General features: G+C 41.8%; 1 protein-coding gene across 5 annotated transcripts in view; it reads left to right on the top strand.

Moving 5' to 3' along the window:
* The window catches only part of FANCD2 (FA complementation group D2), a gene marked incomplete at its 5' end in the record, with an annotated part of 57,875 nt that overhangs the window by 12,308 nt on the left and 31,172 nt on the right, over positions 1 to 14,395 (top strand). For 4 of the 5 annotated variants that reach the window (XM_079713804.1, XM_079713802.1, XM_079713803.1 and 1 more), the window contains 9 exons: positions 114 to 201; positions 970 to 1,074; positions 2,460 to 2,560; positions 2,930 to 3,038; positions 3,265 to 3,300; positions 7,544 to 7,687; positions 9,568 to 9,702; positions 11,391 to 11,522; positions 13,646 to 13,756. In XM_079713804.1, coding sequence (XP_079569930.1) covers positions 114 to 201; positions 970 to 1,074; positions 2,460 to 2,560; positions 2,930 to 3,038; positions 3,265 to 3,300; positions 7,544 to 7,687; positions 9,568 to 9,702; positions 11,391 to 11,522; positions 13,646 to 13,756 — 961 coding nt within the window. The remainder of the gene's footprint in view (positions 1 to 113; positions 202 to 969; positions 1,075 to 2,459; positions 2,561 to 2,929; positions 3,039 to 3,264; positions 3,301 to 7,543; positions 7,688 to 9,567; positions 9,703 to 11,390; positions 11,523 to 13,645; positions 13,757 to 14,395) is intronic. The other variant, XM_079713805.1, reaches the window with a different exon arrangement.

The following is a 14,395-nucleotide window of genomic DNA, read 5'->3' as shown; positions in this document are numbered from 1 at the left end:
ATTTAATTGGAACTAAGTATATCCTCTCTTCCTATACCTTGAGTGATTTTCCCGTCATTATTTGCCCAGCTCTGTTAAAATTTGCACAACTTCTCTTTTTCTACTATTTACAGTGACCTTCTAACAGAGAATACTCTGCTCACTCTCCCAATCCTGGATGTCCTCTCTAGCCTCCGACTTGAGCCGAAGCTCCTGACTAAGGTAGGGAGGACTCTGCTCTCCAGAAAGAGCCCCAGCTTGCTCGCTTCCCAGAACCAGTGTCAATCAGTCATTGCCTTGGACCAATCGTATATAATGAAAATTTCTTTTTCTTTTTTTTTTTTTTTGCGGTACGCGGGCCTCTCACTGTTGTGGCCTCTCCCGTTGCGGAGCACAGGCTCCGGGCGCGCAGGCTCAGCGGCCATGGCTCACGGGCCCAGCTGCTCCGCGGCATGTGGGATCTTCCCGGACTGGGGCACGAACCCGTGTCCCCTGCATCGGAAGGCGGACTCTCAACCACCGCGCCACCAGGGAAGCCCGAAAATTTCATTTTGAAACAATGCTGAATGACGTTTGCTCTCTTTTTTCTTTTCAGTGAATTTCATATGCCATACTATGATAGATTAACTGCTCATTTTTAATCAGTATGTTTTAGTGGAAATCTTCTGTATTGCCTGTATAGTTACAAACTGCTCCCATAGGAATAACAACTTTTTATGCCTTCCTCTAGCCAGTGGAAAATTCAGCCTCCAAAATTAAGAGAAGAAGACTTTCATGTTTATCACCTGTCTGTTTTTGAAGAAGCTGTAGCATTAACAATTGAAAGCTTGTAATTTGGAAAAAAAAATAAAATGAGACGTTTTTCTTCCAAAATTACAAGTGAGAAAACTGAGTGAGAGAAATAATTTTTCTAATTTTACCTAACGAGTCAGTACTAGATTGAGGCATTAACATGAAAATATGTAAGGTTTTTGTGCTTTTTATGTTTAGATCCGCCAGTTAGTGATGGGTAAGCTGTCATCTGTCATGTTGGACGATTTACCTATGATCATCAAGTTCATTCTTCATTCCATAACAGCCACGGATGCACTTGAGGTACCCTACTGTTTCCCAACAAACACTGTAGGCAGCTAGATCCTAGAGAGTACAGGGGATAGCAGTGGTACCCTTGTGAAACTCAGAAGTCATAAAAAGACTAACCTTGAGGAAGATACATCAAGATAAATTATTTAAATTAATCGGTTCAAATTGCTCATCTCTGTCCCGAAACTAATTGATAATGCTGATTAATCCAGCAGGGGAGAGAATGGAGCTACTAGCCAGACTTGTTCTATATAAGCTACTACGGGTTATATTTGCTATTTCAGTGTAATGCCTGAAGGAATTCTGAAATTTTAAAGAGCATGACAGGGACTTCCGTGGTGGTCCAGTGGTTATGAATCCACCTTCCAAAGCAGGGGACGCGGGTTCAATCCCTGTTGGAGAACTAAGATCCCATGTGCCCCGGGGCAGCTAAGTCCACGTGCCACAACTACTGAGCCCGCGCACCACAACTAGAAAGCCCATATGCCACAACTACAGAGCCCGAGTGCCACAACTACAGAGCCTATGCACTCTGGAGCCCGAGCACCACAGCTAGAGAGAAGCCCGCACACCACAACGAAAGATCCCACGTGCTGCAACAAAAGATCCCACATACCACAACTAAGACCTGATGCAGCCAAAAATAATAAATTTTTTTTTTTTTTTTTTTTTTTTTTTTCTGTACGCGGGCCTCTAACTGTTGTGGCTTCTCCCATTGCGGAGCACAGGCTCTGGATGCGCAGGCTCAGCGGCCATGGCTCACGGGCCCAGCTGCTCCGCAGCACGTGGGATCTTCCCAGACCGGGGCACGAACCCGTGTCCCCTGCATCGGCAGGTGGACTCTCAACCACTGCGCCACCAGGGATGCCCATAAATATTTTAAAAAATAATAAAAAAAGTAAAGAGCATGGCATACTATACTCACATTAGCTATTTTCATCAGCTGCCTTTTTCAAAATGCCTTGTTTAACAATACATTTAATTAAGTAAGTAAAACACTATTTTATTTATTTTTGTCTGTGTCAGGTCTTAGTTGCAGCACATAGGATCTTTCGTTGTGGCACGTGGGCTCTTCTCTTGGGGCACGTGGGCTTCTCTGTGGTTGTGATGCACAGGCTCCAGGGTGTGTGGGCTCAGTAGTTGTGGCGCACAGGCTTAGCTGCCCTGTGACATATGGGATCTTACTTCCCCGACCAGGGATCAAACCTGTGTCCCCTGCAATGGAAGGCGGATTCTCAACCACTGGATCACCAGGGAAGTCCCAACAATACATTTAATTTAATAATTCTTCTTCCTCAGTCTTTCAGGAGAATGTTATGGTTTTTCTATTGAAAGAATAGGTTGTGCTTATGTGCTATGGATGAGCAGAACACATAGCTAATATTCATTTGCTGTAGGTAATTTCTGAGCTTCGGGAGAATTTGGATCTGCAGCATTGTATTTTGCCATCGTTGTTGCAGGCTTCTCAAAGCAAGTTGAAAAATAAAGGACAAACAAGGTATAAACTCATGGACAGTTATCACCCTTTTTCTCACATAGGCAAGGAAAGTTTTCTGACGTTTATCCTGAATCCAGGACAGAAGATCTTAATACTTAACAACTACAAACAGTGGTAGTAGTATTACAATCGTGTACTACTATACAGTTTTTCAAATCATATTTCTATGTATAAGTATCTGTGTGTGTGTGTACTCCCTTTGCTCTGCAGATCAATTCCAGATAGACTGCAGTACAATTTTACTAGCCATTGTACACATGAAGTTGTGACTTGTTTTAAGGCACGTGGCTAGTAAACAGGAACCCAGATCTTACAGGTTCCTCTGTGGTAAGTGGAAGAATGATTTTTTTTTCCCTCTGCTACTTGTAGTTCTTCAAGAAATCAAGAAAACAGCAGTCAAGACTGTGTTATTCTTCTCTTTGACGTAATAAAGTCAGCTGTTAGATATGAGAAAATCATTTCAGAAGCTTGGATTAAGGTGAGTGAGATCTTTAAACATTGAGGAAGAAATGGGTGGCAATTAGTGACAGATATGTAAGTAAAGGTAGGTTGAAATAAAAGTCTTAAAAGTCAGTCAAGTAGAAATAATAGATGATGGTTGCCAGATGGGCAGATTGGTTCTCAGATAAGAGAACAGAGCATGCTGAATAAGGCGAAAAATGTTCCTATGTGTTGTAATATTTTTGTAACCCTTGTTTTTCCAGGCAATTGAAAACACCACCTCAGTGTCGGAACACAAGGTAATGTTCATGTACTATGAATTTTAAGTATTGCAGATGTAAAATTAGTGATATTGGCTGGCTTTCCTTCCTGCTGTTTTCTCTGGCTCCTTCCAGTCATCCCTTCTGTGGCTTTTGTAGCTGCTCTAATAAACATTAGCTGCCTGAGGAAGATAATCTGAAGGGGTGACTTGCCAGATGGTCTTTATTCTGGCAATAAAATGAAATAAAATATCCATAAGGGGAAATAGTAACATTCCAAACAGGCATAGTGAGTTGCAGTCAAAGAAGCTGAGTCCCCCTCCCATGAGGAGGTGAGGACTAGAGTCGCCTGGGTCATGAGTTAGGTATTCAGGCCGCTCTGTCTGTCTGATTGCCCTTCCTCCTACCACATGGAATTGTCAAGATAGTGGCATTTCATGTTTCACTTTCCTTTACCTGACAGAACTGAATCAAATAGTCCATCTACTCTCAGGGCAGTGGTACTGAATCTGTCTTAAATCTGGAGATACTTTCTTCAGTCAAGAAGACAGATGATTGAATTTCTTGTGTACTGATTGGTTCCCTTTAAGGATTTTCTTTAGTTGGAATCTCTTGTTTTGTAGAGTTTTGTTAGTTGGGTTATCCAGTTGTTGGATGACTTTTAAAAGCTGCTGTGATACTGAATAAAACAATGAAAAACTCAATAATTTTTTGAGGTTGCCAGGTTGAGGGTGGGTAGGGAATCAAAATATCCAAGACAACGGTTTTATTATTGCATAACCCTTGACCTCCTGCATAGCTATTTTTACAGATTTCTGATCATTGTATAAATATAATTTTGTATTCTCATTTTTTTCCTCTTCACATTGTGTCATAAACATTTTGCATGCTTCTGCATTGTATTTATTGTCTTTTTTTTTTTTTTCGGCCACACCATGCCACATGCAGGATCTTCCCCAACCAGGGATTGAGCCCATGCCCCTGGATTGGCAGCATGGAGTCTTAACCACTGGACTGCCAGGGCAGTCCTTTTATTTTATTTTTTTTTTAATTAATTTTTTTTTTTTGCGGTACGCGGGCCTCTCACTGTTGTGGCCTCTCCCGTTGCGGAGCACAGGCTCAGCGGCCATGGCTCACAGGCCCAGCCGCTCCGCGGCATGTGGGATCTTCCCGGACCGGGGCACGAACCCGTGTCCCCTGCATCAGCAGGCGGACTCTCAACCACTGCGCCACCAGGGAAGCCCAGGGCAGTCCTTTTATTGTCATTTTTAATAACTGTATTCTGTCCTGCTGTAATCTGTCAGAATTTTGGTGTCTGCGTTGGGCCTTCAGTGAAGGGATGTCTCAAGTAATTTATTGTTTTTGCTTTTATTAATTAGAACATCTAACATTTATTAAAATATCTTTTCTCATTAATTGAGATATAATTGACATTTTATATTAGTTTCAGGTGTACAGTGTAATGATCTGTTACTTGTATATATTGCAAAATGATCACCACAATAAGTCATTAATGTCCATCACCATACGTAGCTACCGTTTTTTTTTACTTGTGATGAGAACTTTTAAGGTCTACTCTCTTAGTAACTTTCAAATGTGCAATACAGTATTATTAACTATATTCACCATGTTGTACATTACACCCCCATGACTTATTTATTTTATAACTGAAATTTGTACCTTTTGGCCCCCTTTACCAACTCCCTGCCAACTCCCTACCCCTACCTCTGGCAACCACCAATCTGTTCTCTGTATTTGTGAGTTAATTTTTGTTTTATTTTTTAGATTCCACATATAATTGAAATCATACACTATTTGTCTTTCTCTGTCTGACTTATTTCACTTAACATAATGCCTTCAGGGTTCATCCATGTTGTTGCCAATAGCAAGATTTGTTCTTTTTATGGTTGAATAATCTAGAGAGAGTGTGTGTGTTTATATCACATTTTCTTTATCCATTCCATCAATGGACACTTGGGTTGTTTCCATGTCTTGTCTATTGTAAATAATGCTCTAATGAACATGGGGTGCAGATATCTTTGCAAATTAGTGTTTTTTGTTTTCTTCAGATACGTAGCCAGAAGTGGAATTGCTGGATCTATAGTAGTTCTATTTTTATTTTTTTGAGGAACCACCGTACCGTTTTCCATAGTGGTTGCATCAATTTACATTTCCACCAACAGTGCACAAGGATTCCCTCTTCTCTACATCCTTGCCAACATATGTTATTTTTTGTCCTTTTGATGATAGCCGTTCTAACAGGTGCAAAGTGGTATTTCATTGTGGTTTTGATTTGCATTTCCCTGATGATTAGTGATGTTGAACATCATTACATGGAGGTTGGCTATCTGTATGTCTTCTTTGGAAAAATTTCTATTCACATTCTCTGTACATCTTTTAATTGGATTGTTTGTTTTTTTGCTTTTGAGTTGTGTGAGTTCCAAGTAATTTGTGTTTTTCTTTTTTGTCCTGCTTGACTTTTTAACTTCTCTGTCTCTCTCTCTCTTTTCTTTTTTTTTTTTTTTTTGCGGTACGCGGGCCTCTCACTGTTGTGGCCTCTCCCGTTGTGGAGCACAGGCTCCAGACACGCAGGCTCAGCGGCCATGGCTCACGGGCCTAGCCGCTCCGCGGCACGTGGGATCTTCCCGGACTGGGGCACGAACCCGTGTCCCCTGCATCGGCAGGTGGACTCTCAACCACTGCGCCACCAGGGAAGCCCATCTCTCTTTTTTAAAAAAATATTTTTCTGTTACTTGGCAGCTGTAACTCTTTATTTATTTATTTGGCTATGTCGGGTCTTAGTTGCGGCATGCGGGATCTTTTGTTGCGTCGTGCGGTCTTCTCTCTAGTTTTGGCACACAGGCTCAGTAGTTGCAGCCCTTGGGCTCTCTAGTTGTGGTGTGCAGGCTCAGTAGTTGTGGCACATGGGCTCTAGAGCGCATTAGGCTCAGTACTTGGCAGCACACGGGCTTAGTTGCCCTGCGGCACATGGGATCTTAGTTCCCCGACCACAGATCGAACCTGCATCCCCTGCATTGGATGGCAGATTCTTAACCACTGGACAACCAGGGAAGTCCCTCTTTTTTTTTTTTTTAAACATAGGTAATACAAGCTAATTGGGGAGAAAAAAACCCCACAAGTAATCTAAATATGTGTAAAATAAAGTTTACCTCCGCTCTCTGTGCCACTCTTCATGGATAACCATTCTTCCAGATTTTTTCCTATTCATATACAAGTTGTATGTGTGTGCAAGTGCAGGCACACTCACTCTTATACATATTTGTACTTGTATATTGTTTTTACAAAAATAGAATTACTATGATTATTGCAGGTTGCTTTCTTTTGCTTCACAACATGTTGTGAATGTCTGTCAAAAAATATACCCTATCTCATTTTTAAAAATATTTTTTTATGCAAAAAAATATTTTTTGGGGGCACACCACACGGCATGTGAGATCTGTTTCCTTACCAGTGGTCGAACCTGCGCCCCCTGCATTGGAAGCATGGAGTCTTAACTGCTGGACCACCATGGAAGTCTCTAGCCTATCTCTCTCTCTCTCTCTCTCTCTTTTTTTTAATAAATAAATAAATAAATAAATTTATTTATTTATTTTTGCCTGCGATGGGTCTTTGTTGTGGTGCGTGGGCTTCTCATTGCAGTGGCTTCTCTTGTTGCAGAGCATAGGTTCTAGGCACGTGGGCTTCAGTAGTTGTGGTGTATGGGCTTAGTTGCTCTGCAGCATGTGGGATCTTCCCAGACCAGGGCTCAAACCTGTGTCCCCTGCATTGGCAGACTGATTCTTAACCACTGCACCAGCAGGGAAGTCCCCTATCTCATTTTTAATGGCCATATTATGTGCTGAAAATGACCATCATAATTTATATAACCTTTTTCATATTGACAGACATTTACAGACTCTCCAACTTTTCACAAAGTAATTTTCCTAATAATAATGAAAATGTATAGTGAAGTTGGCAAGTGACTTAATCTTTTTTTCCATAATAAATGTGAAGCTATTCAAAGTTATTTCTGTGATAATACTACTTTTGCTTGTATTCCAATATTTTTTTAAAAGTTACCAGTGGTTAATAGTTGTGGCACTTTATTTCTCTGAAAAATATTTCTGGGTTTTATGAAAACATAGGTACTCCCATGAGAGTATGTTGAGTAAATGAGTATTCTTTGTTTTAATGGGAAAAAGTTGAAAGCTGCTGTTTTGTTGTAGTAAATGTACTGATTTGTTAAACTGTTTTCGTATTGTTGCTTATTTATTGACAACAGATTCTTGACCTGGCAATGCTTTTCATCATCTATAGCACCAACACTCAGACAAAGAAGTACATTGAGAGGGTGCTAAGAAATAAGATTCGATCAGGCTGCTTTCAAGAACAGCTGCTACAGAGTACATTCCATATTCATTACTTGGTAAGTGTCAGAGAATCAGACAGCATTAGTCTTAAAATCTTAGAGAGGTCGTTTTAACCTTTCCTACCCAGTGTGGGAATGATGGCATCACCAGCTTTGCTGGGTGTAGATGTTTGGCAGGGAGCTCAGTATATTTCAAAACATAGTAGGATTATTACTTACCTTGATTGAGACATTATGATGTTAATCAAATCAAACTAAGATCGGTTTTCATCTTTTTAGCAAAAATCACAAAATTGGTTTATGTTGAACTTACTAGACTCAAACCCCACATTCTTTTTTTATAGGAAATATTGCAATTCAGGTCTTCTAATGACATACTTATATAACTTTATTTTTAACCTAGAATAGAAAACTTTACAGCTCCCTTATAAAATGTCATCTTAGTTTCAGCCCATTGTTCAAGCCCATTGAGACTTTTGAATCTTTATTTTATGTTAATCATTTTAATTGTCTAGCTCTCTATGATCTGCAACTTTGATAAACTTGCCTTCTGTATCCTGTTTTAAGTAGTTTCTAAAAACCCCTGAGTATAACAGGATCAGAGGAATGCTAATAGAGACATAATTTTGTATCTATTGAACCATCACTATTTAGCCATTCAACACTATGACCCTGAGATGATCATTCCTATTGAAATATAAACCATTTGAATTGGAATTTTATAATCTAGGAATGGTGTTTTCCAGGTGAATATTCAGGATATTAATAGTGTATATACCTTCTTAGTAAACTGGGTGAACCAGAGGTTTAGGACCTGACTTAGGAACTAATGAGAATATGTAGCTGCGTCTTAAGACTTTATATTTATGGGCTTCCCTGGTGGCTTAGTGGTTAAGGATCCACTTGGCGATGCAGGGGACACGAGTTCGAGCCCTGGTCTGGGAAGATCCCACATGCCACAGAGCAACCAAGCCCATGCGCCACAACTACGGAGCCTGTGCTCTAGAACCAGCAAGCCACAGCTACTGAAGCCCTCGCACCTAGAGCCCGAGCTCCACAACAAGAGAAGCCACCACAATGAGAAGCCTGCACACCACAACAAAGAGTAGCCTCCGCTCGCTGCAACTAGAGAAAGCCTGTGCGCAGCAACAAAGACCCAATGCAGCCATAAATACGTACATACATACATACATAAATAGACTGTATATTTAGGAATGGATTTAAAGTTTGTATTATTTTATCTTACAATTCTTTCTATGCTTATTTCTGCTATGATACATGTTTTGGCCTATAATTTTGCATAGGGCAGAAACCATATATACTTTTTTATTGCATTTTCCTGAGTAAAGCATTATATATCCATTTCAGTGCTTAATTTAAGATTTTTTTTTAATTGTGATGATATCAGTAAAGAAACTGGACTTAATAACTGATTATTTATTCTGGTTCCATTAATGTCCACCTACTACCTTCTTGGTAGGACATGATCAGTTCTCCTCTTGATGTTCTTTAAAAGAAATCAGATTAGTTAGCATTGAACCTTATAGACTGATTTCAAATCATAACCAAGGCAGAGGAGACCTGCTATATCCCCAGTGTGGCAGTATGATTAAGTGAGGAAATTGGGATTTAGGAGATCTGGATTCTAGTTCCGAACTGGGCAGATAGGAACAGATTACCAGCTATTAGGCTTGTGGTTTAACTTCCTTGAGCTTACAGGTCAATTCTTACCCGTATGTTGAATCTCACTGATCCTGAGAGAAACTCAGAATGGTGAAGGATTATTCTGAGTAAAACAAAGATTAAGGTTCCTTAAGTTAAAATGAGAACTGGGGAGAACTCTGACATCTTAGTAGGGTTAGCAATAGCAACTCTAGATGCTGTGATAACTAAGTTTCTCCCACAGCTTCATTTCTCTCTACTCTTCCCTCCTCAAGGTTCTTAAGGATGTTTGTCCATCCATTTTGTCACTGGCGCAGAGTTTGTTGCACTCCCTAGACCAGAGCATAATTTTGTTTGGCAGTCTCCTATACAAATATGCATTTAACTTTTTTGACACTTACTGCCAGCAGGTATGTTGAAATGTTTATTTTGGGAAGGAGGGAACAGGGAAAAGGAAAGAAATGCAATTCCAGGTGACTTGCATGTGATCTGATGTTTTTATTTCTTCTTGTTTGGAAGGCATTGAAGGAGAAAGAACTCTGAACTGGGAGTTGGGAAAACTTAATTCTAGTCCTAGTCTCAAAATGAGATTGGACTTGAGGATCTAACTCTGTGTTTTGAGCTTTAAAATTCTCTTGAGTCTAAAATAAGGTCCAGCTCCAGTCTGCTTCAAACAAACATTGGCTTAAAGGGCTGGGATTATCGTGCAATTTTCACAGTACAGTATTGGCAGTTTTAAACTTAGCTCTAAATAATCAACTGCCAATTGATCCTGGAGTTGTTCTCTAGAAAAAAGTGTGGTGGAAAAGAAATGAAGGAGAAATGCCTGAGGGCCTAACCCTGTTCCCATGAACACGGGACACCATATTTAGTAGCACATATCCAGTCAGGGAGGGCTGTATTTATGGAAAGTGATTATAAAAACAAAGAACAAAGTGTCTTATTTTGTATTGTTTATGTATGCTATACCTTTATTAACAACATTAAAGCACATTTGAATGGAACTTTTAAAAATGAAGACAAAATTTTTTAAATTTAAAACAGAGCTATAGGGGCTTCCCTGGTGGCACAGTGGTTGAGAGTCCGCCTGCCGATGCAGGGGACACGGGTTCGTGACCCGGTCCGGGAAGATCCCACATGCCGCGGAGCAGCTGGGCCCGTGAGCCATGGCCATTAAGCCTGCGCATCCGGAGCCTGTGCTCCGCAACGGGAGAGGCCACAACAGTGAGAGGCCCACATACCGCAAAACAACAACAACAACAAAAAAACAGAGCTATAGACTCAGCTGGCATGAGATAGGTACTGCACTTGAAAAAACCATGTGACTCAGTGTGGAGCAGCAGTATAAAGGAAAGGAGAATGACATCTAAAACTTTTGGGGGGAATCGTCTTAATGTCTTAGAGACAACATCATGACCCATGTTTACTTGAAACGTACAAGTCTAACTCGTAAAAACCTTTAGCTCCTTGAGTGCCACCTTTTCAGTAAATTTCAATAGATTAAGTACAACCATAACTGAATGGGTAATTTTTTTTTTTTTTTTTTTTTTTTTGCGGTACGCGGGCCTCTCATTGTTGTGGCCTCTCCTGTTGTGGAGCACAGACTCCGGACTCGCAGGCTCAGCGGCCATGGCTCACGGGCCCAGCCGCTCCACGGCATGTGGGATCCTCCCAGACCGGGGCACGAACCCGTGTCCCCTGCATCGGCAGGCAGACTCTTAACCACTGCGCCACCAGGGAAGCCCCTGAATGGGTAATATTTAACCCATATGAGAAAAAGGAAAAGAAAAAGACTATGCCAGGGAGCAAAATCAGGAGGGTTTAGACAGTGCTCACTGGTAAATTATGGGAAATAAATGAAGACTGGATGGTAGTGTTGTTAGAGTGACATAATCCTAAACCTCCTGAATCTAACATTAATGAAAACTAGTTAATAGAATTAGATGATGGGATTGGGTGGGTTGGGATTTTAACCAAGTTGAGATTGGAATGGCCTCTGGCATGAACCTCTTTTAGATTGGAATGGGCTCTGGCATGAACCTCTTTTAGATGACCATACCATATTTTAGCTTCACACTGTTTACTCTTCTCTGTATAGGAAGTGATTGGTGCCCTAGTGACCCATATCTGCAGTGGGAACGAAGCTGAAGTTGATACTGCACTGGATGTCCTCCTAGAGTTGGTAGTTCTAAACCCATCTGCTATGAGGCTGAATGCTGTCTTTGTGAAGGTAACTAGTCCTACCATTGACATACTGAATCATTTTTCTTTCTTGCATATATTTGAGAGGTACCTGATATCTATGTTACTTAACAGCAATTTATTTTGTACTCTAGATATTGAGCACTGTGGTTGGTAGAAGCAGGTGATAATGGAGGTGAGAGTGATGGGGCAAATAATAGAAAAAATAACTCATCTATCTTTGTATTAATTCATTCAATGAATACTTGGGTTTTTTTTGGGTTTCTTTGGGGTTTTTTGCGGTACGCTGGCCTCTCACTGCTGTGGCCTCTCCCGTTGCGGAGCACAGGCTCCGGACGCACAGGCTCAGCGGCCATGGCTCACGGGCCCAGCCGCTCCGCGGCATGTGGGATCTTCCTGGACCGGGGCACGAACCCGTGTCCCCTGCATCGGCAGGCGGACTCTCAACCACTGCGCCACCAGGGAAGTCGCCTGAATACTTCTTTTTACCTAACCATGTGCCAGGCTCTATTCTGGGTGCTGTGGCTATAAAAGTTAGTCTTTGCCTTTGATGATAGAAAGTAAGACACATAAGTAAGTCACTAAAAATACATGTTGAATTCTCTAATAACGTGCTGTAGATATACCAGAGCAGGAATAATTAACTGGAGAAGTCTTCAAAGAAGAGATAACATTGGAGTGATTCTTGAAGGATAGAGATTTGACAAGAAAAAGTAAGGGAAGTACATCTAGGCAGAGAACAGTTTGAACAGAAGCAAATTGGCACTACCCACGTCCATGGTGTGCCTGAGGGATGACAGGTAGATTAGCATGGTTGGCGGATAGGATAAGGTGAGCGGTCGCGGGAGGTGAGGACATAGGACAGGGCCAGATTATGAAGGATCTTAAATACTATGCTAAAGAGTTGCAACTTTATTTTATGGACAAGAGGGAGCTTGTTACAAGTTTTTTTTTTTTTTTTTTTTTGCGGTATGTGGGCCTCTCACTGTTGTGGCCTCTCCCGTGGCGGAGCACAGGCTCCGGACGCACAGGCCCAGCGGCCATGGCTCACGGGCCCAGCCGCTCCGCGGCATGTGGGATCTTCCCAGACTGGGGCACGAACCCGTTTCCCCTGCATCAGCAGGCGGACTCTCAACCACTGCGCCACCAGGGAAGCCCGTTTTGTTTTTTTTAAATTCATTTATTTATTTTTAGTGCGTTGGGTCATCGTTGCTGCACGTGGGCTTTCTCTACTCTTCATTGCTGTGTGTGGGCTTCTCATTGTGGTGGCTTCTCTTGCTGTGGAGCACAGGCTCTAGGTGTGCGGGCTTCAGTAGTTGTGGCTCATGGGCTCTAGAGCGCAGGCTCAGTAGCTGTGGCGCACGGGCTTAGTTGCTCTGCGGTATCTTCCCGGACCAGGGATCGAACCCATGTCCCCTGCTTTGGCAGGCAAATTCTTAACCACTGCCCCACCAGGGAAGTCCCTTGTTACAGGTTTTTAATGAGGGTTTGACATAATCAAGTCTGGGCTTTGAAAGATAACTGTGTAGGCCCTGTTATCCCCATTTTACAGATGAGAAAACTGAGGCTTTGCCCAAGGTCAAAAAATAAGTAGTTCCCCTGTGACTCTTTCCGTATCTCTAGAGGATGAATAAGTTATTCATGGAGTAGAAGCTGAGAAATAAGGTCAGAGACATAACTTTTGGCAAAATATTGTTTTCACTAGGAAAAAGGGAAGTGTGGAGAAAAAGAATAGGGGGAGGTGCTTCCCTGGTGGCGCAGTGGTTGAGAGTCCACCTGCCGATGCAGGGGACATGGGTTCGTGCCCTGGTCCGGGAAGATCCCACATGCTGCGGAGTGGCTGGGCCTGTGAGCCATGGCCGCTGAGCCTGCGCCTCCGGAGCCTGTGCTCCGCAATGGGAGAGGCCACAACAGTGAGAGGCCCGTGTACTGCAAAAAAAAAAAAAAAGAGGGGAACTAGGAGGAGGTATGTTAGCATGACTAAGCAGAACATCAACCCTTTGGGCTCTGAGTATAGTTGTAGAGAACTGAAGCTTTTGTGGAACAGATGCCTGGCTATCTGTGTGTGCCTGTTATGAGGATTTTAATTTTTTTATTTAAAGGGAAAAAATGTTACTTGCTAATCTCATCATTGGCATTTTTTTCTCCCAGGGCATTCTAGACTATCTGGATAATATGTCACCCCAGCAAATACGAAAACTCTTCTATATTCTCAGCACACTGGCATTTAGCACACAGCATGAAGCCAGCAGTCACATCCAGGTAAGAGGCAGTGTGTTGAGAAAGAATATTTTAAACCTCTTCAATTGAAATTTGCTGAACAAAATTACTGCAGCCTGTGTAGTGGTAGAAATAGAGTACATAGCTGTAGTCCTAGCATTTGTTTATTCTTTTCTTACTACAAACATTAGGTGTCTACTGTGTCCCAAGCACTGAGATGATAGGTATATATTAGACCTTCTGCCCTCAAGGAGCTTAGTCTGTTAGGGTGAAAATGAGTCTGTAATCAGCTAATTATGAAACTGAGTAAGAAAAGCCACTCAAGTACTATACTGAGTGCCACGGGGACACAGGGAATTCCCTTGTTCCCTAAGGAACATCTCCATCTAATGTGAACTCCATCTGGGCCTGCTCTCATTTGTGGGCATCATTCACTGAAAAAGCCAGGCAAAGGAACTAAAGATTAGGTTGGAATCATAACTCATAGCTCTTTTATATCTTTAGTGCCACCTTGCGGCAGTAATCCATACTGGCCTGTGACTTTGAACAACCAGCACTTTTTTTTTTAACTAAAATTAATTGGCTGGGTAATATACACGCATGGTACAAAATTCAGAAGGTATAGAAAGGTAGTGAAAGATGTCTCCTCCCTCTCAGTCGTCTAGGCATCTGGTGCTCTAA

Source organism: Hyperoodon ampullatus (genome assembly GCF_949752795.1).
Source record: "Hyperoodon ampullatus genome assembly, chromosome: 10".
NCBI lineage: Eukaryota > Metazoa > Chordata > Mammalia > Artiodactyla > Ziphiidae > Hyperoodon > Hyperoodon ampullatus.
The sequence above is the reverse complement of the archived record's forward strand: the minus strand, read 5'-3'. Positions and strand labels throughout refer to the sequence as shown.